Source organism: Cottoperca gobio, chromosome 11 (assembly GCF_900634415.1).
Source record: "Cottoperca gobio chromosome 11, fCotGob3.1, whole genome shotgun sequence".
NCBI lineage: Eukaryota > Metazoa > Chordata > Actinopteri > Perciformes > Bovichtidae > Cottoperca > Cottoperca gobio.
This window is the reverse complement of record NC_041365.1, coordinates 2,096,801-2,122,001: the sequence shown is the minus strand read 5'-3', so window position 1 is coordinate 2,122,001 and position 25,201 is coordinate 2,096,801. Positions and strand designations below refer to the sequence as shown.

General features: G+C 41.6%; 3 protein-coding genes across 4 annotated transcripts; 1 reads left to right on the top strand and 2 right to left on the bottom strand.

Moving 5' to 3' along the window:
- Nucleotides 1-4,054: 4,054 nt before the first annotated feature.
- Nucleotides 4,055-8,301, top strand: heyl (hes related family bHLH transcription factor with YRPW motif like). Its single transcript, XM_029443352.1, has 5 exons — nt 4,055-4,536; nt 6,485-6,551; nt 6,641-6,724; nt 6,827-6,908; nt 7,168-8,301. The coding sequence occupies exons 1-5, from the start codon at nt 4,457-4,459 to the stop codon at nt 7,851-7,853; spliced, it is 999 nt and encodes a 332-aa protein (XP_029299212.1). The 5' UTR covers nt 4,055-4,456; the 3' UTR covers nt 7,854-8,301.
- A 3,897-nt stretch (nt 8,302-12,198) lies between these two features.
- Nucleotides 12,199-15,375, bottom strand: LOC115015773 (coagulation factor XI-like). The gene is made up of 9 exons (XM_029443316.1): nt 15,211-15,375; nt 14,970-15,126; nt 14,591-14,700; nt 14,337-14,499; nt 13,734-13,852; nt 13,515-13,647; nt 13,262-13,368; nt 12,592-12,724; nt 12,199-12,419 (listed from the first exon to the last, which is right to left on the bottom strand). The coding sequence occupies exons 1-9, from the start codon at nt 15,269-15,271 to the stop codon at nt 12,317-12,319; spliced, it is 1,086 nt and encodes a 361-aa protein (XP_029299176.1). The 5' UTR covers nt 15,272-15,375; the 3' UTR covers nt 12,199-12,316.
- A 453-nt stretch (nt 15,376-15,828) lies between these two features.
- Nucleotides 15,829-18,974, bottom strand: LOC115015772 (coagulation factor XI-like). 2 transcript variants are annotated; one of them, XM_029443314.1, is made up of 9 exons: nt 18,780-18,974; nt 18,533-18,689; nt 18,286-18,395; nt 18,031-18,193; nt 17,417-17,535; nt 17,196-17,328; nt 16,940-17,046; nt 16,250-16,409; nt 15,829-16,077 (listed from the first exon to the last, which is right to left on the bottom strand). In XM_029443314.1, exons 1-9 carry the CDS (start codon nt 18,838-18,840, stop codon nt 15,975-15,977), a joined length of 1,113 nt encoding a protein of 370 aa, XP_029299174.1. In that variant the 5' UTR covers nt 18,841-18,974; the 3' UTR covers nt 15,829-15,974. The 2 variants fall into 2 exon arrangements, with proteins under 2 accessions (XP_029299174.1, XP_029299175.1); XM_029443315.1 differs by lacking the exon at nt 18,533-18,689.
- Between the last annotated feature and the right edge of the window lie 6,227 nt (nt 18,975-25,201).

Here is a 25,201-nt window from a genome sequence, read left to right as displayed (position 1 = left end):
AATTATCTTTGGGTACCTTGTTATTTAAAAAGATAAATGAGCCACTAATGCAATTCTTATTAACATCTCTTCACATTTTTTGAGGATTTAAATATTGGTTATGAAGTGCTTAACAATTATAACAAACAAAGTACAACATTACGATGACTAGAAGGGCACTCGGGGAGAACATCCGCCGACGCTGTTTCCATAAGTGGAACATAACGCGTGTGATTAGGATCCGCTCCAAAATTAAATGTGTTCTTCCTCGGCCCAGGCTTCATCCTGCTCCCAAGTTTCATGAAATCGGGCCAGTGGTTTTTCCGTAATCCTGCTGACATACAACACAGCAAATAAACAAACCAACCCGAAAACATTGTAATGAATATCTAAATCAAAGACGAGGAAGAATTGTTAAAGACCAACAATTCAGTGGCCATCAAGCCTTTGATCTCTCATGTCATAAATGTATTTCATTTAGAATCATGCAGAAGATAAAACTATAATACAGTCTACATGCAAAGGGATTTTATTCCAACCTGTTGTTAGGCCTTGTTCATTGAAAGTCTATGCATGCATGTCAAATATTACAAATTCAGTAAAAAAGAACAACAACACATTTTTTTTATGAGATACTGCGTGATTTCTTCAGAAATAAAATGCTCTGAAAAGACTCTTGGTATCTTTTTAATATTTAATGATTGTACTTATTTTTCAAATTCATGTCTTTTTACACTAGAATATCAACATGTTGGTAAAAACATGTTTTTAAAAGTTGGTTTTCTGTTGCTGAGTACAGTGCAAATAATTAAAGTCATCCATGCATTGAGACATATCTGACCAGCTATTCAGTTTGACATGAATACAGAGGGAAAAAACGAGAAACAAAATATCCTGCTGAGCTGGTTCCATCTCACAGCATTTCAAACAATAGCAATAGTCATGCATCAGAAGCAATAATTGCAGCTGAGTGTTTGTGCCTTATGAATTGTGGGTAAGCACTGTCCACATTCGTGTGAAGGGGTTTGCGTGTGCGTGCGCTCGTATGAATCAGTTGTGTGTACGTCCCTGAGCGAGCGAGCGTTCACACGTTCATATTCCAGTTGCGCATGTGTGCGTGTGTGTGCAAATTGTAAAAGTATGAGCTTGTTAATTTCAATAAGGGACGCTGCCTTGTTGTGGTTTGGAAGGATGGGAGGGAGAGGACTTGAAGTGGCTGACCAAGATCGCCAGAAATCTCCCAGAATTCCATCCCACCATCCAGTGCCAGCTCTCTCTCTCTCTCTCTCTCTCTCTCTCTCTCTCTCTCTCTCTCTCTGCCTCTTAAGTTTCTCTCCGGCACACACCCCCACCATGAAACTATTTTCATAATTAACTTATTTATTTATTCATTCATCTTCTTAATGACTTTCCACTACGTGCGTGTTTTTTTTTTTTTTTTAATGTAACTTGCCTCATCATCCTGAAAAAAATGGGATTGCAAAAAAAAATAAACGATGAGTGAAACCAGAGTGATTTCATTTAGAAAAAACAACAACAAAGAAACAGAAACACTGGTGATACAGAGAAGAAAGTGTGTGGGTGGGTAATAAAAAATAACAACAGAGAAGAGACTGAAGCCTGACTTCAGAGATGTCTCTTTTCTTTCAGACTCTTTCTTCCCTGTTTTCTGACGCAGAAATGAGATCCAGATCTGAATTAAGGAATGATTGGTAATGAAAGGATATGTGGAGGGAGGGAGAGAAAGAGGGATTTCTCTTTTCTGTTAGTCCTCCTGACTCATACTCACCACACTATAAGCCCCCTGGTGATGGTCACGCTGATTACTGACACTTGGGTATTACAAACACACGCACATGTTTCACGTTAGTTTATTACTTTACACATATGAGTTCAGGTTCAACGCTAACTTACATCTAATGCAAGAGAAAAACCAAAACACCATTTTAAAAAGGACAAAGAAAAAAGAAACATCTGGAGTAATTGATTTTATATACAAATCTCTTTGCAACTTACAGGACTAACTTAAAGTAAATAAAAAAGGACTTTACTTGTTAAAAAAAAAACGTACAACAAAGATCTCGCACTCATTGCATTGTCGTATGTTTAAACTAACACACCCTTCCAGTCTGCCAGGCAGGAAGAGACACACTCAGCTGGGCATTGTGTGAAGGGGGCATGCCACTTGGCCTCTCTCCGTCTTTCACACACACACACACACACACACATGCACACACCGCTGGGTCCAGTCAGGCATCGCTCCTAACAACGGGCGCCTGGGCCTCGTGTTTCCATGGCAATCTGTACCAGCAATCTTCCCACGGTGGCAGCGGAACCGAGCTCTAAGTGTTACAAGGAACCGTGTGTGCGCGTGGATGTGTGCGTGCGTGCGTGTGTGAGTGCACAGAGAGCGCTATCTTGTCCAGTGAAGAGCCCAGATGTTCAGACACTCACTGGGCTGATTCCTCTCTTGACCCCCTCAGTACCTGCCCTCGTATCTGCGCACGCCGACACACGCACGTTTGGAGAAAACTGGGCGTGAATGTTCAAAGCTCTCGCCTAATTAGCAGGATGTTTTTAATGTCAGGATTTCGGAAAACACACTGTGTCAAAAGTCCCATTTTCAAAAAACAATCTCCATGGTTAAAATCCGTGATTCCCAAACGTTGGAAGCCATTTTTTAAAAACAGTTGAAATAGTTAGCTCATGCTAAATGTAATAGATAGTTGAAATTGTTAGGTTGAAATAATGCAAAGACTGATGGACTATAGTTAGTAAGTTAATGGATAAACTGTTGAAATATCGTTTGTTAAAAATAATATAGATAATGATAACGGTTAAGCAGTGTGCAGGATTTAGGGGGATTTATTGTCAGAAATGTAATATAATATTCATAACTATCTTTTCATTAGTGTATAATCATCTGCAACTTAGAATTGTTGTGTTTTTGTCCTTCATATCTACAAAGGAAGCGGGTCGTCTGCGCGGGACCTTAGAGAAGAACTTACGTTACCTAAAGGTCACTGTATCCGACATGCTGGAAAGGGAAATAAATTAAAATAGTTAACTAAAAAGTGAACTAATGTATAAATAGTTGAAATTGTTATCTAACTGTAATGCATCCAGTTGAAATATTTAAGTACATGCAAGTAATACAAACCAGTTAAAATAGTTACCTTTAGCCAAAAGTAATGGATAAACTGTTATAATAATAATTAAATAATAATAATTAAAATGTCAAGCTTCTGCCACACCAAGTATTATAACTAGTAGTAAGTATGTAAACAATTAATGCAAACCATACATTGACAATTCAGTTGTTTGAAATAAGTTATATAGAGTATATTGTAACAATACAATCAAATAGTTCTCATACAGTCATTCATAAGAACAGATTTAGGGGTACTTAAGATCATCTGACAGGGCTTTGGGGGTAGGCCTGCTTGGTTGGGAATTACTGACATCAATTACTTTAAACCTTAGCTATTAAAGCAATATGAAGTTTCTATTCACAAAGGATAGATGGGAAAAATATGTACTTTCCCCCCCCCCCCCCTTCATATTGTGGTTCTTTGCTGATCACTGACAGCTGCACAGAGGTCATCATGGGTTACCCATCTCCGTGTTACTGCAGTCTCTCCCAAAAAGATGTTCCCTAACTCCATTCTCTAGGTCACCTGTGCGATTGTGTGAGAGTCGAGCTTCATGCACTGTCACACACTCCCCTGTGGACGATGAAGTGTTTTCACAGTCCATCATTCCCACACTCCTCACCTCTCTCCTTCCCTCCCTGCCGCTGCCATTGTTCTACAAAGCAGTGTAATTAAAGGAGCAGAAATAGAAAGAAAGGATAGAGAGAAGGAAGGAAGGAGAGCACGATGAGATTGGAGGCTAATTGACTGAGGATGACTGAGCAAAGGGGTGGAAAGATGGGGCCGGGAGGGGAAGGAGGGTGTCAAACTGGGGGAGGCCAGATTAAAGGGAGGGAGGAGGAACAGGCAGAAGAGGCGGGGGGAGCTGAAACTGGCAACCCTGCCCCGACTGCCAGTCCTATTTTGTCATTGGGTGGCTGTGACAGAGAGAGGCAGCCAAGAGAGAAATAACAGAGAGCGAGCGAGCGAGAGACTATGATTGGATGCCAGTGATAGAGTAAAAGACTAAAGCAGCTTGGGAATTTTCCTAGTTGTCATGGGCCCTTGGGGGTCGATCAAGTGGCAGCGCTGACTCACAGAGGAACAGGACAGAAGACATGTGAAGAAACAACAACAAAAAACAATCACAAGTGACAAGAAGTAACTAAGGACAACAAGGCTTTTATAAGTACCAGCGCTAGAGAAAGTGAGAGTGAGGGGCACACAGGGTGAGCGCTTCGTCTACAGTCTCCACACAGAGAGCGGCCGACAGGATCGAGCAACTCCACCAGTCCATCATTTATCCATCCGTACGTCAGTCCAGCCGGTGAGGAAGGGGCACAGACATGAAGAGACCTCACGACTACAGCTCCCCAGACTCGGACACAGACGAGTTTATTGACGTGGGACAAGAAGACGGCTATTGGTAAGCATCTATCAACCACACCTGAGGTTGTGACACATACCCTTCAGTCACACTTTAAAGGAAAATTGCATGGTACGCTTGTACAAATTAGTAGCTAAAGACACATTTTCTCTAAACGGACAAGTTGAAAAGTTTCAGTTTTTAAGTCTCAGAAGCTGATGTGGTTTATAAAGCAATGATTTGGGAGGAAAAGGAGTGATTCCTACTCCCGAAAGGTTTCTGCATTCTGCACCAACGTTTAAAATCTTTTACAAATGTATATAAGTAATGTGACACACACCTTCCAACAAGGCTGAGCTGTCAGTTTAAAGTTTTACTTCAGGCCTCTGGCAGCAAATCTCTGAAATATTCAATGAAACTTAATTGCATTGCATTTCCCCTCTAAATGATAAGTGTCATGCTTGCTTTTTTTACTTGCACCATGTGAGTAAATGCAGAGGTTGGTAATCATCATTGCACGCATGACATGCATTACAATAAGATAAAAAAACAAAAACGATGTATGGCCTGAAATGTCTGAAACATGGAGACGGGTTGAAGTCATAAGCAGAATTCTTCTGACACTATCATTTGAAAATAAATGATTAAATATAGAAAAAGTATTGAATATAGAAATGATGTTCCCATCAGTCGTGTGAGTGAGGATTCAATTTATTCGTCCTCGTTCATTTCTATCAGCTCATTATTGTTATGTAGCAATATTGCATTTTTAAGTCCAGGAAGTCTTTGATGTCGCATAAAACATAAAAAACGAACTTTTTAAATTTACATTAAAGATAGATGGACAACCCCACATCAAAGTTATTTAGTAGGAATATTTGAAGAATGCTGTGTGAAATGAACTGAATACAATAAAATATTTGTAATCTTTTATTTATTACATACAAGTTTGCTTTATTTGAGATTTAATTCACTGTCAGAAATATTAATATTTCAAAAGGCTAGGATTAAATTATTCTTTTCAGCTTTAATTTTATATACAGGAATTTGGAGTGTCACACATTAATACAGTTAATTATATATTTTTCATTATTCTTATAGTTAAATATATATAGAGTTATATAAGGAATACGATTTAAAATGCAAACTACAAACTAAAATAGTTTTTATTTCATTAAAACATTTTTTTTTAACTTTTAAATGCAAATGTGACTTTCAATGCCAAGCTGTGTAACTGCAGTTTATTATGTGTCATTATACCGTTTAGATTCCTCGTCTGGAATTATGGAAATGTGGATTAAAGGGAACATTCACCAGAGTGTATTTTGCATCTACAGTATATATAAAATACACGTTCACAGCATACTACATCACAAGCACCGAGCAAGCCGGTAACACTAAAGACCGTTTGGACAAATCAAATTGTGACATGCGAACAGAAGACAGTGGAGCCTTTTCAAGTCAGCCCCATCAAACATAAACCTAAACAAAAACACACAGCTGAATTGGCAGCCTTCATTTTAAAATCTAATAGAAACGCAGCAAGCCTTCGGTGGGGCAGTTTGAAGGGAACTCCAAGCTGTCAGGCTCTTTCAGGCCTGTAAGATGAGAGCTCACAAACAAACACAATCCATATTGAGTAACTGTACTCGGAGCAGCTCAGATCCGCACGCTGGAGCCCCGTGCAAACGAAAGCATTGCCCCGAGGCTATATAATCATCTTTCTAAAAGTGCTTTCGCTCAGATGGAAAGGAGAACAGCATGTCATTTTCACTGAGACTAATGTCCAGAAACGCATTAAACCAAAAACAATCTCGTCTTCCCTTCTCTCCCGCGCACCCTGCTCTTCTGTGCCAAACAAATTAGATTGAAGTGGGCTGATGTGCCATCCCGCCTCTGTGTCATATTAAGGAGGGTAATAATAACAATATGCAGAGAATTGAAGTTAACATGTTTCTCTCTGTGCCAATGCCATCTCTCTCGTTCTCTCTCTATCTCCATGGTACAGCCCAGTCACCGGGTCCATGTCTCCTGGCAGCGCCTCGCAGATTTTGGCCCGAAAGAAGAGAAGAGGGGTGAGTGGATTATAGCCTTGGATCTTAATCTTTTTAGTCCTGACGTTTTGGTTGGCCCTGACTGTCCATCTGCTCTTCTTGTTGTGCAGATCATAGAGAAGAGGCGCAGAGACCGGATCAATCACAGCCTGTCGGAGCTCAGGAGGCTGGTGCCCAGTGCTTTTGAGAAACAGGTGACTGCTCATAAATCAAATATTCTACTAAACAACATACGTAGTTAACCAGCTTCATAAAATCTGATGCAAGTTAGTAAATTGTTGCTCATTTCCCTGCAGGGTTCATCAAAGCTGGAGAAGGCAGAGATCCTGCAAATGACCGTAGACCACCTCAAACTCCTGCATGCCATGGGAGGAAAAGGTGAGACGAGCAAAACAATTGGCTTTCTAGCTTTTTCTGCTTGTCGCTGCTTTTCTGTCGAACATGGATACAAAAGGCCCTTGGAATAATGTTGAAAAATATATAAAACCCATCCAAAAGTAGACAAGTATAAGGAGTTATTGCCCTCTTTCTTTGGACACAAGATAAAGCACACAGTACAGTAATTATATGTGTCATGACTAGCTGCATTCTATTACTATTATTCATTGTATGACTAAGCTCTCTTTTTCTTTCTAAGGTTACTTTGATGCGAGGGCCCTGGCAGTCGACTACAGGACCTTGGGCTTTAGGGAATGCGTTGGAGAGGTGGTGCGGTACCTCAGCTCCCTTGACGGGGAGTCCCCGGACCCTATAGGAGCCCGCCTGGTCTCCCACCTTTCCCACTGTGCAAGTGAGCTAGACCCCCTTCTCCTGCAGTCGCCTCCGGCATCCGCCTTGCACTTTCCTCCTTGGCCGTGGGCGTCCTTCCCTCAGATCTCCGCCACCTCACCAGTCTCCTCCTCTCCTCCTTTCCCCAGTGGGCGAAGGGATCTGGCCCTGCTGGGGAGCTACCCATCACACGCCTCCCTCCGCCTCGGCCCCCTCGCTGGTTGCCAGCAGGGCGTACCACCACTCCATGCGCCTACAGCCCTGGCCACCATCCACAGGTTGCCCTCCCTTGCAGGGTCCGCATCCCTAGGCCCCTCCAGACCAACCCAGCCGTCCCCTCACAGCGCCAGCAGGGCCTCGCCTCTTCCCTTCCCCACCCCTTCCTCTTCCTCTCTTTCTACCTCCTCCTCTACTTCTATTTCATCATCTTCTGCCCCACTGCAAGTCTCTTTCAGGCCCTTCGCACCTCTGGGGTCTCCTACATCCCAGCGCAGGGGCTTGAGCGGACCAGCCAAGTCGGCCCAGGGATGGGGGACTGAGATCGGAGCTTTCTGAGTGTCAACTCTGGTTTTGTTTTCCAAATGAACTCTGTACAGTGGACATGGAGCTCCCATGTGCACCATGTAGCAAATATGAACCCGTCGGAGAAAGACGTATTGAACCTTTGATGATTGTCTCTGCTTTTGAGGGACTCTAAAAGCCATATCAGACTGTGGGTGAAGTGTCAGATAATCACAATCAATCATGTATAACGGAATAGTGAAGGAATGTGAAAGAATAGACGATTTGAATAAATTCCTGTTCATGATCTTGCTTGACAAATACACAGTGTCCAACAGAGCCATATATACAACGCTCAACTGAGTGACGTTGAGTCTTTACTGATCTTTAACTGTGATATTTGTTTGTTTTTTTTCCAAAACATTTTTCCATTTCATTACATGTTCCAAGTCTGAAGAATGTTTGACAAAAATCTATATAAAGACTAAGTGCCTTTACCTTTGTTTATGTTTTTCTCCGTGTGTTTTTTCTGACTGTAAGCAAATGGAAACATGTAATTGCAGCTATACATTTTGTGCTATCAATACTAATGGTAAAGGAATGGTTAAAAGCTACATGTTACCCACTTACCCATATTAGCCATGTCTGCAAACACTGCTTGCATGTTCTCCAGCCGTAACCCCCTCTGTTTTGTAAGCTGTCTCCAGTGATGGCTGATGGGAGCTGTGGTCTTGTGGCTGCAGAGGATAAACATGGTGGGAGCTGGTGATGTTTTTGGGATGCCGCGGCAAGGCAAAAAGACCCATCACTTTGCCCTCTAATTGGCAGTCCCCTGTAATTAACTTTACCCTCATATCAGTCTATGTATCTTCCTCTCCTCCGCTGTCTCTCTGCCATTCTTTCTCTCCAATCTTGTGGTACACCAGCGGATATCTTCTCTCCCTGTTTGTCTGCGCCACTGTCTCCTCAACAATGGACAGACTGTAAAGGAGAGGGCGAGAGGGAGGATCGAGAGACCGAGCGAGGGGAAAACAAAGAAAAAGATCTGAAGGGCTGTGGTTGGGTGACTGATTTGGCGTAGACGTTCAATAACAGGGTGGTGGGGAGGCAGGAGACAGGGTTAAACAGAGATGAGAGGGACTGCGAAGGTTTAAAAGGAAAGGAAGAGAAATAGTGTGAATCACCGAGAGTCGGCCAGCACTTACAGGGTGCACATAACAATGATGAATGACAGTTGCAATGACTTGTTCCTCAAGAGGATCAGCATAATTGTGCCGTGCTTCACCAAAACGGCTCCGCAGGGATGAGAGAGCAGAGAAGAGCCTTGTGTGTGTTTACTGCTGGAGAACGCTTTGATCTACTTCAGGATGCAATGTCTGTGGTCTGCGGCCCAAAAATGTGTGTTCCGCAAAGTGCATATTGTTTATTTGAGTGAGTGTGCTGGTGTGTGCTTTAGCCAGTCTCATGTGCTCGCTGCCCCGTGCGTGTGTGTGTGTGTGTGTGTGTGTGTGTGTTTGTGCCTTGCTGAGTGTTATGTTTATGTGGTGTTGTGTGCACAAACGTCTGTGTGAGTGTGTGTTTGTGAAATGTGAGTCTTCTGGGCTGGCGTCAGGACTGAACCGCGGTGGCGGCGTGGCTCTCGTGCGAGGCCGGCCGGCGGTCGGACGGACGGACGGTACGGTGGTGGAATGTTTGTGGAGGGTGCGTGCATGCACACACACACACACACACACACACACACACACACACACAAAGGCAGACACAGACAACACACAAACATAGATACACATAGGCTGGCTGGCACTATTCTAGCCTCTGCATGGAGGAGCCAGAGTCACCACCACAGCTTCCAGGAAGGACAACCACAGTCACACTGCACTGGGTTTCCCACGGGGGAGGGGAGGCTGGAGGAGAGAAGAGAGGAAGGAGGGGAGGGAACGATGGAGAAAGAAGGAGGGAAGTGCACGCATGCATGTGAGGCGAGGCTGTACGGCATTGGCCGACGTTGTTGTTCAAGTTGAAAGAGGAATAGATGCAGGGAGGTGTCCGGAATCAGGAAGTGAGAAGTTCTCCTCTGATGTGGAAGTAAACTCATCCATGCTGAACAATTCATGGAAGGATTTTATTCGGCTAAACTACAGAATAACATAAACATCAAGAGAAACATGGTTATAAGTGGCATCAGGAGAGTATGGGTGAGTGTATCATGAGAGCAAGGTCTGCAGCCTTATTAAATACAGGTAAGCCAGGTGGTACGGGTGTGCCACATCTCCTCTCATGACCCTGGTCTTGTCTCTGCCTACAGGCACTCTGGAACGGGCACACACACCAAAACAGAGGACAACTCTTCAACAGGGATATATAAACTTGCTGCTTTTCCACAGTTATGATGTCTGCCTGTGTATGCTGTGTATTAATGAAAATGTTCCTTTTACTTTGAACGCCAGTGTATGTGACAATATATATATATATATATATATATATATATATATATATATATATATATATAATAACAGTTAATTGCTGCGTTGATAAAAGGGGTCCTAACCCTTCTGAACGTGTCTTACAGAGTATCTTGTGAAACATTTCATTTCCACTCGGGAACCAAAATGTAGAATGGACGGAGATCAGCAGAGGTAGTTTAGTGACCTCTGCTGTCAGAACTAAACAAATGCAGGATTCAAGGAACAACCAGGACAAAAATGCTTTTCCCTTAAATATTTTATAAAATCTTCAAAGTTCAAGTTTGCTGTTAGAGACCAATGTTGACAGTGTGTTGGTGTATTTATACAGAATGGGAGCAGTCCATTGTCTTTTGCATGGGCACCCTTTGTACTCAGGTTACAAACACTAAATGTGAACATTTCCAAGTCACGCATGTAGAGCAGATCCTTCGTCAACAGATTTTTTTTTACGCTAGTCATGCAAAATTAAGCTGATAAACAGACTCATGCACAAAGACAACCTGCACTGCAATTTTAGAATTGAGAGAAACCACGAAGCAGTGGGATGTCACCTGTGCACTCAAAGTCTCAAAAGTAACCAGCTTCAGCAAAATGCTTTGATTCTGCAGATTCATGCAACAAGTTGTCTTTTGAATGCAAGTGCAGATCAAAACAGTAGGACATTTTTTTATTGTAAACTAAAATACACGACATGATATTGGCAATTACTCAAGCAGACAATGTCTGGGGCTCAAAGAGGCAAAGAAACTGGGTATAGTGCAGGGGTCATATATGGCTTGCGAGCCATATATGGCTCTTTCGATGACACAATATGGCTCGCAGACAATTTTGAGCTGACATTTTTAGTAATCAAGTAATAAATAATTATACTGTGTCATTTTAAAGTAAAACTTTTTTCAGGGAGGGGGGGGGCATATGTAACCCAGGGGCAGAGTGATAATGATGAGCGTGAAGTGAGCGAGAGGAGCGGTGTTAATACTTAGTTTGCAGTGCACATGCAAAAGCTCGATGATTTAACAGGACTTGTGTACTGAAAGAAGAGAAACTGAAACTTAAGTATCGACCTTATCATGCAAGTATTGATCGATACCAACGTTGGTATCGATATTTTAGATCGATCCGCCCACCCCTAGTCGGCAGTGAAGACCCTCCCTTCGCGAAACCGAGCAGAGGAGAAACTGCGCAAAGCAAGAAGTAGACTAGGGGTGTCAAACTCAATCACAGAGAGGGCCAACATTAAAAACTGGGACTACGTCGAGGGCCAAACACGGTCCACATTTATTGAACAGGATACACATATTGGATAAGGTGATATTTTCTTGCGGCCGGATATAAATGCCTTGAGTTTGACACCCGTGCAGTAAACACCGGAACGTGCTCATAAATGAAAAACATAAGAGTTTAGTTTATTTAATAAAAGAGCACCTGTTCAATGAAACACTGATAGCGCTTTTAGTACTCCGAGACGTGTTATACTTAAAAATGCACGCTTAAAGTTGCATTCAATTTTATTAAATATATGCCTCTCAAGGAAATTCATTTAAAAATATTTGGCTTTTGGCTCTCCCAGCCAAAATGGTTCCCGACCCCTGGTATTGTGGGTGCTCATTTTTAAGTGTCACGCTCCGTGTGTGAAGAGGGGAGAATAAAGTTCTGAGTCAAATTTCAGAATGTCAAAAAGTAAACCACTGCAGTAAGAGATAAAAAAAACTAAAGGTAATTGTAAGTGCTATAATCAAATGATACAGTATTCAGTATATAGTTATTGGTAATTACAAGTTCAGTGTATACGTGTTATTGTTAGAAGTCCCCGGCAGTGCACAATTTTTTTTTATACATTTCTTTTAATAAAACATGTTGTCTGTGGTAGAACATCTGTGTAGAAACAACCGGTATATTTTTCCGTCATTGATCAACTCATACACATCTGATGCTCATGCAGTTTTATTGCTCATTTACACACAAAGAATCAACTCCAGCTTAAACAGCAATCAAATGTTGTAAGGAACAACCAACAGATCAAGTATTAACCATGTGTTTCAGTGAAGCACTCTACACACAGGTCCTCAGTTGGAAGCCCGATACAACATTGGCCAGTTTGGTAACTTTCAGAGGAGCAGACATGGTGATGGCCCGCTTGTGATGGCAGCGACGCCTAGAAGACAAACAGAATTATAATGTACTATAAATACAGCGGTTGTCAAATAATAGTGGGGCTACAATAGTGCGTGACAATTACATGTCACATGATTTCCAGGTATCGTTGGTATACGTGCAGTTCAGAAAAATTGACAACATTTTGCATGCTAACATAAAGGATACTTTACCTGTAGTAAGCGTAGAACTGGCAGGTAGGATCCTCAGTACATTTCCTCTGACATGCGTCTGCGTCCTTCACCAGCTCAGAGCGAATGTCAGACCCGTAGAAATCGACTCCTTCGTGAGCCACCTTAACCCAGTCTGTTAGCAGAGAGGAACAGGGTTAAACTACAGAAACACTTCACTAACAAACTGAAATGATAAACATTCATGTGTAAATTATTCCAGTCTTTGTAATATTAGATAGAAGTCTTTGGGAAGCATCAGCTGGGAACCATGCATGTCTGTAGAGTAGTTTGTGTCAATCCATAATTAACGCAAGTCATCTAGAAAAATATTTTCACAGTGCTAGCTTACAGTCCGAAAGCCTTTCCTACAGAAAGCTATGTCCTCTTTACAAAGCTACCAGACTCCTTTGACAAAAGTGATTTTACTCTGCAGAACATGGAAGTTGTTGTGATTGGTTAATTTGTTTGTATTACTGTGTGACTTAACTAACCAAAGTCGAGAAAGCTCCACTGTAGAAATACACCGACTATGTAAAAGTGCCTCATACAACCCCATTTCAAATAATCTGAACTATTCCTTTAAATGATTGAACTACTTTGGGTTTGTCCAACTCAGAGTCTACTGAAAGCATGTCCTTTGACAGTTTTAGCATTTATTAGAAATACATACTGTCATCCAGCTGACAGAAGCGTACTGGTAACCCAGATGTGGTTCCTTCTTTAACCACAGTCACCATTTCATTTTTGTTGTCCTTCAGGTTACAATTGAAGTTCTTACTGCAAAAAATAAATACATAATTTTAATGAAGTATGAGTGTTTACATTTTGAGATAACATGTAGTAGAGAACAGATATGACTGAAGAGAACCACATATTTAACCACTTCAGGACAGTTAAGATTAATCAGTTATATATTTGACTACCTGTCAAAAGAGAAGTAGGTGCAGGATGGATGATTAGAGCACAATGCCTGACAGTGTCCAGGAGAGACAGCAGGAAGAACCTTGATGTCCTTTCCCAGTGCGGCAGTGTTTGGAAAAAGCTTTCTCTCACATGCTGTACAAAACATGATAAAACATTTAAAAAAAACAAAAAACATGCAGGATGTTTTCATAATGCTTCTGCTATGACTGCTTGTGTACCTGGTTCAGACAGTTGAGTTACTTGTATTGTGTGGGAGAATCCAGATACTACACCAGCCTTCTTTTTGACAATGGCAGTCACAGGTATTGACCAGCTGAATTTAAGGTGGCACTTGTACCTAAAACAGAACATGAAATGACATAGTTAGGGCATTGTAGAGCCTGTGCCACATCACCACCCTGCAGGTGCCAGATAATTTATTTCCCTCTCATTGTTTGAATTAAAGCTTAGATAGCTTAGCTGTAAGACGATGACACAGAGAGTACTAGGACCGACCAACACCATGGTAGCGAAATGTCAATCACAAGATAGCCTAGGCCTAAAATGATACCCCACTTCATGGCCTATTGTACTCTAAAATTGATCCAACATAACTCATTAGGAAAAGGTTTACTGAGATTATAAAGTAAGTGAGAATCACTTCTTGTGCAACCAGAGGAGTCGCCCCCTGCTAACCATTATAGACAGTTCAGGTTTAAGGCACTTCCACATTGGCTTCAATTTCAGACCAAGGGGTTGCCACTTGGTAACAACTAGTGGGAAAGGATAAATGTTACAATTTAATGTCAACAGCAATGTTACATTATGTGATCCAGTTTTACCTGATCTTCTCTGTTGTGAAGAACTCATTTACAAAAGTAAAGAACTGACAGCCAGGGTCCTGAGTGCAGGCTCTCTGGCACTCCTCATGGTCTGCTGTGAACAAAGACCGGTAGTCTGCCCCAGGGAAGTCCACGTTGTTGTACACCTTTGGCAGACAAGGCTCTGTGAGACAGAGAGTAAAAAGGAGAGTGTTACCATGCAGCACTAATTAACTTATGGTTCTCATAATGGTTTAAGACTGTTAAAAGCCTACGTATTTCTGTGGTGCAGCCTTTGAGAGAAAATCCTGAGGTGACACCCTGTAGTGGAGTCCGGACTTTGGGCTGTCCGGTGTGAGTGGTCTTGAGGTAGCAGACGAAGTGCCTGCAGAGAGGGGCAGATTTTTGTTGTGTCTTTGACTTACAACTTTTTATAATCTGAAAAGGAAAACGGGTCATCAGTTCCAATTGTTTGCACTCATTGTAAGTCACTTTTGACAAAAAAAAAAAAAAAAAAAACTAGATACAGATTTCCTATTTTCACAGGAAATTTATTTTCAACTAATTTCACCTATTCTAATGAAATATGTCAATATTCCCACAAAAGCATTACTTAGAGTATTTGTAATAACTTGTGTACTGCTTGTTTTGTACCTGTTATCTCTGGTCCAGTCAGCCCGGAGAAAGGTAAAGAAGAGACAGGAGGGGTGCTGGGTGCAAAGCTGCTGACAGTGGTCAGTATCAGGAGAGTAGAAAAATTTGATGTCGCTTCCTGGGAAATCCACATCCTCCAAAAGATGTGTACTACAGTCTAAAGAAATGCACATATACGTGTGTACACATTACACACACATATATACATATATATACACACACACACACACACGTGTATTACCTTGACCCAAGGAGAGGCTGCAGAGAGACAGCAGAACCACCACATTTAAATAAGTTTCCATCTTCCCAGTGTCAAAGCCAATAAAGACTCTTGAAACACAGCTGCAGTGAAAGCGCTAGTTCTCAACTTGGCCAAAGATGTCAAAGTCTGCTTCGCCCCTGACCTGATGTACCTTTGTACTTTTCCAGTCACCCTCCCTCAACCTCACCTTACCAGGTAGCCACGCCCACCTCATCAGCTCACCTGAGCCCAAGCTGCATCTCAAATCAAGCCAGTATTTAGGCCTCTCATTGCAATCTCAGCCAGCTCATGCAAGACGCTTCAGCACTTTGTGCTGGACTGATAACCTGCTTCCTGATCCTCTGCGCTGCTGGCCACCATAATTGTGGAGGTACGTCAGTCGGCATTAGCCCATGAGCAGGCGTTACGCTGGAGAGCCTGAGGGACAGGACTATCTGGCCATTAAGGAAAAAAAAAAAAAACCCCAAGCAGACTCTTGAGGGGGAACTTTATAATATGTTATATTCCCTCCACCTGCCTTTAGGTTTAATGGATATCTGTTACAAGTGGGCTAAAAAGGACTGTGTGAATACTGAGTTTCAAATGAATAAAGCAGACTGAAAGAAAACTGATGGTTTTGTTTTATTGCTTGTTTACACACACACACACACACACACACACTGTATCAACGACAGCTTTAATAGCAATCGAATGAAAGTAAAACCAACAGACCAAGTATGAAACATGCATGTGAGTGAAGCACTCTACACACAGGTCCTCAGTTGGAAGCCCGATACGACATTGGCCAGTTTGGTAATTCTCGGAGGAGCAGACATGGTGATGGCCCGCTTGAGATAGCAGCGACGCCTAGAAGACAAACAGAATCTTAATGTATGATAAATACAGCGGTTGTCAAATAGTAGTGGGGCTACAATAGTGCGTGACAATTACATGTCACATGATTTCCAGGTATTGCTGGTATACGTGCAATTCAGAAAAAGTGACAACATTTTGCATGCTTACATAAAGAATACTGTACCTGTAGTCACGACGAGGGGAGGTTTTCTTAATATAGCTGTAAAACTGGCAGGTAGGATCCTCATTACATTTCCTCTGACATATGTCTGCATCGTCCACCAGCTCAAAGCGAATGTCAGAACCTGGGAATTCAACGCCTTTGTGAGCCACCTTAACCCAGTCTGTTAGCAGGGAGGAACAGGGTTAAACTACAGAAACACTTTACTAACAAACTGAAATTATAAACATTTCAAAATTATTTCAGTCTTTGTACTATTAGATGAAGTCTTTAGGAAGAATCCTCTTGGAACCATGCATGTTTGTAGAGAAGTTTGTGTCAATCCATAATTAATGCAAGTTATGTCAGACAGCATTTCGTACAGAAAGCTATACCCTCTTTTCAAAGCTACCAGACTACTTTAAATTTCGTTTTTACCTTGCAGAACATGGCAGTTGCTGGTCTACTGCTGCCCTGATCGGTTACTTTGTATAACTGTGTGACTTTTAACGAACCAAAGTCGTGGTGGCGTCGTGAGAGCCATCTACTGTAGTAATACACAGACTATGTACAAGTGCCTCAAACAACCCCATTTCAAATAATTTGAATTATCCCTTTAAATGATTGAACTACTCTGACTTTGTGGCTTGACCAACTCAGAGTATACTGAAAGCATGTCCTTTGACAGTTTTAGCATTTATTAGTAATACATACCGACAACCACTTGACAGAAGTGTGCTGGTAACCCAGATATTTTTCCTTTTTTAGCCACAGTCACCCTTTCATTTTTGTTGTCCTTCAGGTTACAACGGAGGTTATAACTGCAAAAGAGAAATATATTGTTTTAATGAAGTATGAGTGTTTACATTTTTTGAGATAACGTAGTAGAGAACAGGTATGATTGAATAAGTGAACCACATATTTAACCACATCAGGACAGTTAAGATTAATAAGTTAAATATTTGACTACCTGTCAAAAGAGAAGTAGGTGCAGGATGGATGATCAGAGCACAATGCCTGACAGTGTCCAGGAGAGACAGCAGGAAGAACCATGAGGTCCTTTCCCAGTGTGGCAGTGTTTGTAAAAAGCTTGCCCTCACATGCTAAAACATTAAAAAAAACAAACAAGAAAGCTTGCTTAAAAACTTGCAGGATGTTTTCCTAATGCTTCTGCCATGACTGCTTGTGTACCTGTGTCAGACTGTTGAGTTACTTGTATATTGTGGGAGAATCCAGATACTACACCAGTCTGTTTTTCGACAATGGGAGTCACAGGTATTGACCAGCTGAATTTAAGGTGGCACTTGTACCTAAAACAGAACATGAAATAACATAGTTAGGGCATTGTAGAGCCTGTGCCACGTCACCACCCTGCAGGTGCCAGAGAAAAGTCTTCCCTCTCATTGTTTGAATTAAAGCTTAGATAGCTTAGTTGTAAGATGATAACACGGAGAGAACTAAGACCGGCCAACACCATGGTAGCGAACTGTCTATCACAAGATGGCTTAGGCCTAAAAGTCTCATAGTCTATTTTGCTCTAAAATGGGACAAACATTTACTGAAATGATCATGCTGTATTGAAGAATACTTGAAACTAGTGATTTAGACTGTATCTCCTTAGGAAAATGTTTACTGAGGTTATAAAGCAGATGAAAAGCGGACTTCTTGTGCAACTAGAACCCCTGTTGGCCATTAGAGAAAATTCAGGTTTAAAAGGCACTTCCTAATTGGCTTCACTTTCAGCCACTTGGTAACAACTAGTGGGAGACAATAAAGCAATGTTACATTATGTGATCCAGTTTTACCTGAGCGTCTCTGTTGTGAAGAACTCGTTTAAATATGTAAAGAACTGACAGCCAGGGTCCTGAGTGCAGGCTCTCTGGCACTCCTCATGGTCTGCTGTGAACAAAGACCGGTAGTCTGCCCCAGCGAAATCCAAGTTGTTGTACACCTTAGGCAGACAAGGCTCTGTGAGACAGAGATTAAAGGAGAGTGTTACCATGCAGCACTAATTAACTTATGGTTCTCATAATGGTTTAAGACTGTTGTTGTAACCATACCTAGTTCTGTGGTGCAGGGTTTGAGAGAAAATCCTGAGGTGACACCCTGTAGTAGAGTCTGGACATTGGGCTGTCCAGAGGGAGTGGTCTTGAGGTAGCAGTAGAAGTGCCTGCAGAGAGGGGCAGATTTCTTTTGAGTCTTTGATTTACAACTTTCTATAATCTGAAAAGGAAAGAGGGTCATCAGTTGAAATTGTTTGCAGTACTTACAGTATTTGTAATTACTTTTGTACTGCTTGTTTTGTACCTTTTATCTTCGGTCCAGTCAGCTCGGACAAAGCTAAAGAAAACACAGGAGGGGTGCTGGGTGCAAAGCTGCTGACAGTGTTCAGCATCAGGAGAGTAGACAAATTTGATGTTGGATCCGGGGAAGTCCACATTCTCCAAAAGCTGTGTACTACATTCTAAAGAAATGTACATGTACAAATACATATATAATACATTCTGCCACTTGTAAGTGTTCAGTTACAATATATAATGTACATGAGTATTACCTTGACCAAAGAAGAGGATGCAGAGAGACAGCAGAACCACCCATTTCAAATATGTTTCCATCTTCTTAGTTTCCAAGCCAATAAAGATTCTTGAAGCACAGCTGCAGTGAAAGCTCTGGTTCTGGTTCTGGTTCTGGTTCTGGTTCTGGTTCTGGTTCTGGTTCTGGTTCTGGTTCTGGTTCTGGTTCTGCAATTGCAGCTTGGCCAAAGATGACTGCTTCTCCACTGACCTGCTGCACCTTTGTACTTTACCAGTCACCCTGCCTCAACCTCACCCCACCATTGAGCCACTCCCACCTCATCAGCTCACCTGGACCCCAGCTGCATCTCATCTCCAATCAAGTCAGTATTTAGGCCTCTCCTGCGGCCTCAGCCAGATTGTAGGATGACTCATTTGAGATGCTTCTGCACTTTGTGGCGGTCTGATCCTGCTGCCTGGTTATGACTACTGATGGAGAGATGAAGCTTCATGAAACATTGAAGCTTTCCATCCAATTGGTTCACTCATGGGCCGAAACTTCATGGTGCTTCATTTGCTCTACTGCGCCATGAAGTGGACAATAAATGTAAAAACCGGCAGAGTGATTATAATGGCATGGCTTAGGTGTGTGAAGTAGTGATGGGCAAATTAAGCTTTTGTGAAGCACTGAACCACTTCAGCCAATTGTTTCGAAAATGGGTTAATTACTTGAAGCTTCTGGCGAAGTGCAAGGCTGCAGTGGATTTAAAGTATCTTTGTCTTGAAAATTCTTTGACGCACACATCTAAGATGTATGAATATCATCTTTGATTCAAAAATAAAGATTGATGATTGTGTGTACGTGTTATTCAGAAGAGAGTGCTGGGAAAGAAAGGTGGGCTTTTTACGCCCTAAATGATAGTATAGTTGAAGATTGGATGGAGGGGAAAGACATGCAGCAAATGGCCACTGGTCAGATTCGAAGCAGTGGTTCTATGGAATTGTAGTCCAGAGTTTGAAGCACGTATTGAAGCTTCAGTATCACACTGCCATCACTACCTGCACCTGCCGAGCTCTGACATTGAACATCATTACCAACTGTTGTTGGTTGGTTTCCTGTGTGCTGCATTGTGTCCAAACACATCCCGTGATGGAACAATTTGGCCAATTATGGACCCAGCGCACACCCCTTTACCACAGTCTGGCCTCGAGATGGATGAGAGCATCCTCCAATAGCACGAGGCGCTGCAGTTCACCGTAGCTGTGGAGGTACGCCAGTCGACCTCAGCCCATCAGCAGCTGTTAGCGACGTTAGCCACCCACGTCCAGAAAGCAGCAGCTCTGATGCAGCCGGCAGTTCCAGTCCCTTGTCCTGGTTCACTGCCTCATGCTCCAGCACCTGCACTGTCGAGAGCTGCACAGGATCCCCGGGTGGGGCCCCCGGAGTGCTACCCTGGAGATCCTGAGGGACAGGACTATCTGGCTATTAAAAATAACTTTATGAACTTTATAATTGTCATACTCTGCCCCCTCAACCTGGAACACACTTCAGCAGGAACTTCAGCTTTCCAGCTTGATAACCCTGGGACATTTTAAACTCATTTAAAAAAATCTGGAGAAATCAGCTGTCGGTGTTTGTTCTTGTCATTGAAAATACGCTTTGCATTTTCAATGACAATATTTTTATGATGTTTTATTTGACTGTTTCTTCTGTGTTTAGTATGGTACTGTTACCATTTGATCAGGTCTTTCTTGAGAATGAGACCCTGTGTCTCAATGAGATTTTACCTGTATAAATAATCATATTAATAATAATCATATTCCCTTGCCTGCCTGTAAAATAAATGGATATCTGTTACAAACATGCTAAAACGGGGCCGTGTCAATACAGAGTTTCAAATGAATAAAGCAGGCTGAAGGCTAACTGATCTTGTTCTATTCTACTCTTATTTACATGGGTGGTGATGGCCTTTGGCTTCACTAGAACCGCTCTTTCCAAACTTTGAACTCGACACAGCTCTCCCTTTGGTCCTGAGCAACACACCCATGATTAACGAACCACCTCTTGGACAGCAACTATGTTTGTAGATTTATTGGCATTAATGGCTTAAGTCATGAAGTAGAGGAAATAAGGGTTAATGCGTTAAAGTATTTATTGACAGCATAAACCATCAACTCTTGTTTCAATCTCTGTGTTTGCTAAACACACAATCTTCTTTGACAGTAAGAGAAGATATGTTCAGCCATCTGTCTTACATTATATCCTGTTTTAGATCCCGTAGATTACGCCCCGATGGACATAGGCCCTATGTAATAGGGCGATACAGAGCTGCAGAGGAAGAATTTTAAGTGAAGTGACAATTGTTCAGTTAGAACTAACACTGCAATTGCATGTTGTATGTAGGTAATATTCTGTAACAGCAACATTTTGGGAGATGGGATACCCTTATTTGCTTTCTGAGTTTGATTAAAAGTCTACCATTCATGTCTGTATGGTAATTATAAAGCTACCACCAGCAGATAGTTAGCTTACCTTAGCATACAGACTGGAGACATGGGGAAATGGCTAGTCTGAAAACAACAAAATGCACCAATGGCCACCTCTTAAACTTGCTAATAAACCCTATAGATCCCTCTTGTTAAATCTGTACAAGTGTAAAATTGTGGTTTTACAAAGACTTGCTAGCTGTTTCCCTCAATACTAAAGTTGAGCTAAGCTGACAGCTTCATATTGAGTGTCCTGGCATGAGAGTGATGTCAATATTTGATAAGGAATCCGTGAAATAACTGAAGCGCAAAAACAGCAAGTATTAGGTCTGTTCGTTAGATGTTTTGTGTTGTGTTTGTACTTTTTTTAATTACCTGTTCTCTGTTGTTTCTACTTCCTACCCCCAGGTGTTCCCAATCTGTTCGTTAGTGTCCTCACCTGTGTCTCGTTCCCTCTCACTTCTTGGTGTGTGTATATAGAGTCTGTTTTGTTTGTCTCTCGTTGCCAGTTCGTCTTCGTACTTCGATGTCAAGAGTTCCAGCATTAGTCCCGGCTTCCTATTTCCTGTTTCCCAAGCGTTTGATTCCCCGGCTTCCTCGACCTTGTTTCCGTGACTCGATTCTGCCCTTGCCTGATCCTTGTCTGCTGTGCTGTTACGCTGAGTATCTGCCTGTGTACCAAACCTGTTTCCATGCCCCAACTCCTGGATTACCCCTTGATACTTTGTATGATCAACTGTCTATGTGTGTACCATAGCAACTGCAAAGTTTTCAGTAAAGACTATTTCTATTCAACATTTATGTGTGCACCACTAACTAGGAAGTCACTGCTTCTTGACAAGAAATATTCTAGCACATAACCACCATTAACACTACAACTTGTTGGTTTTACACTTCAAGCAAATTAAAGAAACTGTTTACAACGTGCTAATTGGTGAGCTTTAGAGGTGCTGGTTGGTGAATTTTGGTACCTTGTGGAAATCATGAATTTATCATCAAACTTAGTATTACTTGCTCAATCTTAGATGTACACTGCACTTGTATACTTTGATTTATGTACTGAACACATCACCATGTATGTTGGTGTACTTTTATATCTTGATCCATGTGACATACACTTTACTATGAATGTATATTTTTATACCTTAAAACCTTAAAATATGTAAACTATGTATGATGTTATATTATACTTTTGATCAGAATTATATGCATGTCCATGATTAAAAAGAGTATGTTTATCCTGTACACTCGACATCTATTGCACGTCTGTCCGTCCTGGGAGAGGGATCCCTCCTCATTTGTGATATTTGGCTATATAAATAAATGTGGTTGATTTGCTCACCCAGAGTGAGTTGTACTGTGGTACACAGGGTGCAGGGAGCTAGCTTTGTGTAGACTATAACCAGATAAGGGGTGCGTAAGAAAAGGGGCCCATTCCTCTATCATACCAGGTGTTGTGTTGAACGGCAGTAACCTAAGGCATGAGGAGACCTTGAAGATGTTATGGTACAACTTTAGCACTCTGTGTCAGGCTGAGACACAGACCAGCGATTTACTGTTCAATATGTATACATAATATAGGGTAAGTTCAAATATGTATACTTAATGTAGTGTAAGTTCCCAAAAAATGTAAACAGACACCAAAAATGAAACTGTGCCAAGAGGCATGATCACGCCTACCGCACCAACAAAGGCCACCATTGGATGGTGGCCTACAACAACCAATAAGAAAACATTCCTCTTATCTAGAGATATAGGCTAAATGTTAGAGCTCATTCCAGGCCTTTTTGTGAAACTGTGACACAGTTAACTACTTTGATGTTCTGGGGAGGAGTGAAGCCGATTTGATGTTTTGTTGGACTTTTGATGTAAATAAATAACTTGACAGTAACCAAAAGATTCCTGGTCCATCTCTTTTACAGATAAAAACACGTAACAGTATATTTTGGACAGAGCCAGTCTAGCTGTTTTTTAATCTTTTTTTGTAAGCTAAGCTAAATGGCTGCACCCATAGAACGGAGCGGTGTATATATCTTCTAATCTAACTGATGGCAAACAAAGTGTATTTTCCAATATGTGGAACTAGTTCTTTAAAGGCAGATGCAACTATTTATTTTACCTAGCTACTGTATAGCCATCCATCATAGCTTACATTTATGTATTATGGTTAATCGGGATAATGGCAAATAAATGCAGCCCTCTTCAGCTGACATGAGTATTGTGGTTGTCAGATCTGCTCACAAGTACGAGAATCGGGCACTAACTCTGTATTTGTCTTCTAGGCATCCGGCCCTTTTAGGGCAGAAAATAACTTTTCACTGGCGGATGGGATGTTTTCTCCAAGCGTTATCTCTACCGTTTTGGATATGTGTAATAAATCACTGAAAATGACTAAGCTGCTTGACTAAATGAATGCATGAACATGTTTGCAATTTGAAGTTCACACCAACTTTTCTCACTACTTATAAAAACGTTTTGGTTTTGTGAAGAGCGTTAACCTAACCTGGTAGCATACTATAACTTTCTGAAGGACAGACCCAGCATCAAAGCCAGCTGGCCTCTGGCCTGACTGGAGAACCCACAGGGAGAGGACCTACTGAAAGACCTCTGAGATTCAAACAGACATCAGCCGACACAATGGAACTGTTTCTCTTGTGTAATTTGGCACCACTCCTTGCATTGCATTACTTTAGCTGGCTGCATACATTTTTTTATGTATTGCTCTTACTGTGGATGTTATTTTTGTTTTACATAATGTGTTTGTAGTTTAAACTATAGACCATTCTTGTGGTGCTTTAAACAAAAAATCATTACCCAAAAAAATGACTTTCAGTTTTGAGTGCTGTTAACACTGCTTTACTGCCTGGCTCTCTTCCTCATCTCCTGACAGTTAAAGTCGGACTCTCCCACAATATTAAACACTCTTCACTCAGTGCTCTTTCTCCTGAAGTGTTAAAGGTTAAACATGAGAGGACTCAAGTCCCACGGTTGTCTACGGTGTAATTTAATAAAGTCAAAAGTATTCAACAGAATCAATCAGTTCATCTGAAAGGACAGATCACCTGCACCAACGTGTATTACAAGTATCTGATTCTGAATAGATCGTGTGCATGTAACGTCACTCTTATTTCCCAACCCGTAAGTCAACCATGTTGGATGTATATACAACCAAGACTGCGCCCGTTCATGTGTGAGTTGCTGCAACACCTCGTAATTTTCTTTGTATTTAAACGTCTAAGATTGAAAGAAAATGCCAATTGTGTGCGCAGTGTATAATTGTGGTAATAACGCTACTCGTGACCCAAAGAAACGGTTCTTTAGATTTCCTAAAATCATCAACAACGATCCACAAAAGAGGGATGAATTACTGTCGTAAGCTGTGGTATAGCAACATAAATCGTAAGGATTTAACAGAAGAAAAAGCACAATTCACCCGTGTGTGTGGTGTCCACTTTATATCTGGTAAGAGCTCATGCTAAAGCTATGTTTTCAATGTTTACGTTAAACATTTGTGCTTATGATATACCCGAACACTGTAAGACCTTACTTCTCCATATCGCTGGCTGGTAAATAAGACACTTTCTTTACATGTGATGGCAGCCATTTGCTTTTTTTTTCTGTGCATGTTTTTGTTTGGCTTATTCTTGAGACTACTTCACTTGCGAAAAGCAAAGCACCAATGTGAGAACATGCTTCGCTTACTCCAGGCCATACAATCACAGTGTGCGAGGATAACATCGCCTCTCTTCACACTCACAAACCACGGCTTGAGCGGTGTATCTCGACCTCTTTGAGAGTGATTTATGGGCATGGACGAGCACCCTGTCATCTTTCAGTGGTTTGGTAAGAAGACTACCAACCCAGCCAGAAACAAAGAAATTATAAGCATCTAAGCTCTTGTATGCCTTCATTTGTGCGTTGGTTACCCACAACGTTTGTAGCACAAGGTAGTTCACAATATCCGGATATTCAATCG

Excerpts from the sequence above, each read along its gene's own strand:
- LOC115015772 (XM_029443314.1), bottom strand. The coding sequence starts at position 18,840 with ATGGAAACATATTTGAAATGGGTGGTTCTGCTGTCTCTCTGCATCCTC. Across the intron at positions 17,536-18,030 it reads TTCACAACAGAGACGCTCAG|GTACAAGTGCCACCTTAAAT; the intron begins GTAAAACTGGAT and ends GTTCTGTTTTAG. Across the intron at positions 16,078-16,249 it reads TCCCCTCGTCGTGACTACAG|GCGTCGCTGCTATCTCAAGC; the intron begins GTACAGTATTCT and ends TTTGTCTTCTAG.
- heyl (XM_029443352.1), top strand. The coding sequence starts at position 4,457 with ATGAAGAGACCTCACGACTACAGCTCCCCAGACTCGGACACAGACGAG. Across the intron at positions 6,552-6,640 it reads CCCGAAAGAAGAGAAGAGGG|ATCATAGAGAAGAGGCGCAG; the intron begins GTGAGTGGATTA and ends CTTGTTGTGCAG. Across the intron at positions 6,725-6,826 it reads CCAGTGCTTTTGAGAAACAG|GGTTCATCAAAGCTGGAGAA; the intron begins GTGACTGCTCAT and ends ATTTCCCTGCAG.
- LOC115015773 (XM_029443316.1), bottom strand. The coding sequence starts at position 15,271 with ATGGAAACTTATTTAAATGTGGTGGTTCTGCTGTCTCTCTGCAGCCTC. Across the intron at positions 13,853-14,336 it reads TTCACAACAGAGAAGATCAG|GTACAAGTGCCACCTTAAAT; the intron begins GTAAAACTGGAT and ends GTTCTGTTTTAG. Across the intron at positions 13,648-13,733 it reads AACTCAACTGTCTGAACCAG|CATGTGAGAGAAAGCTTTTT; the intron begins GTACACAAGCAG and ends TGTTTTGTACAG.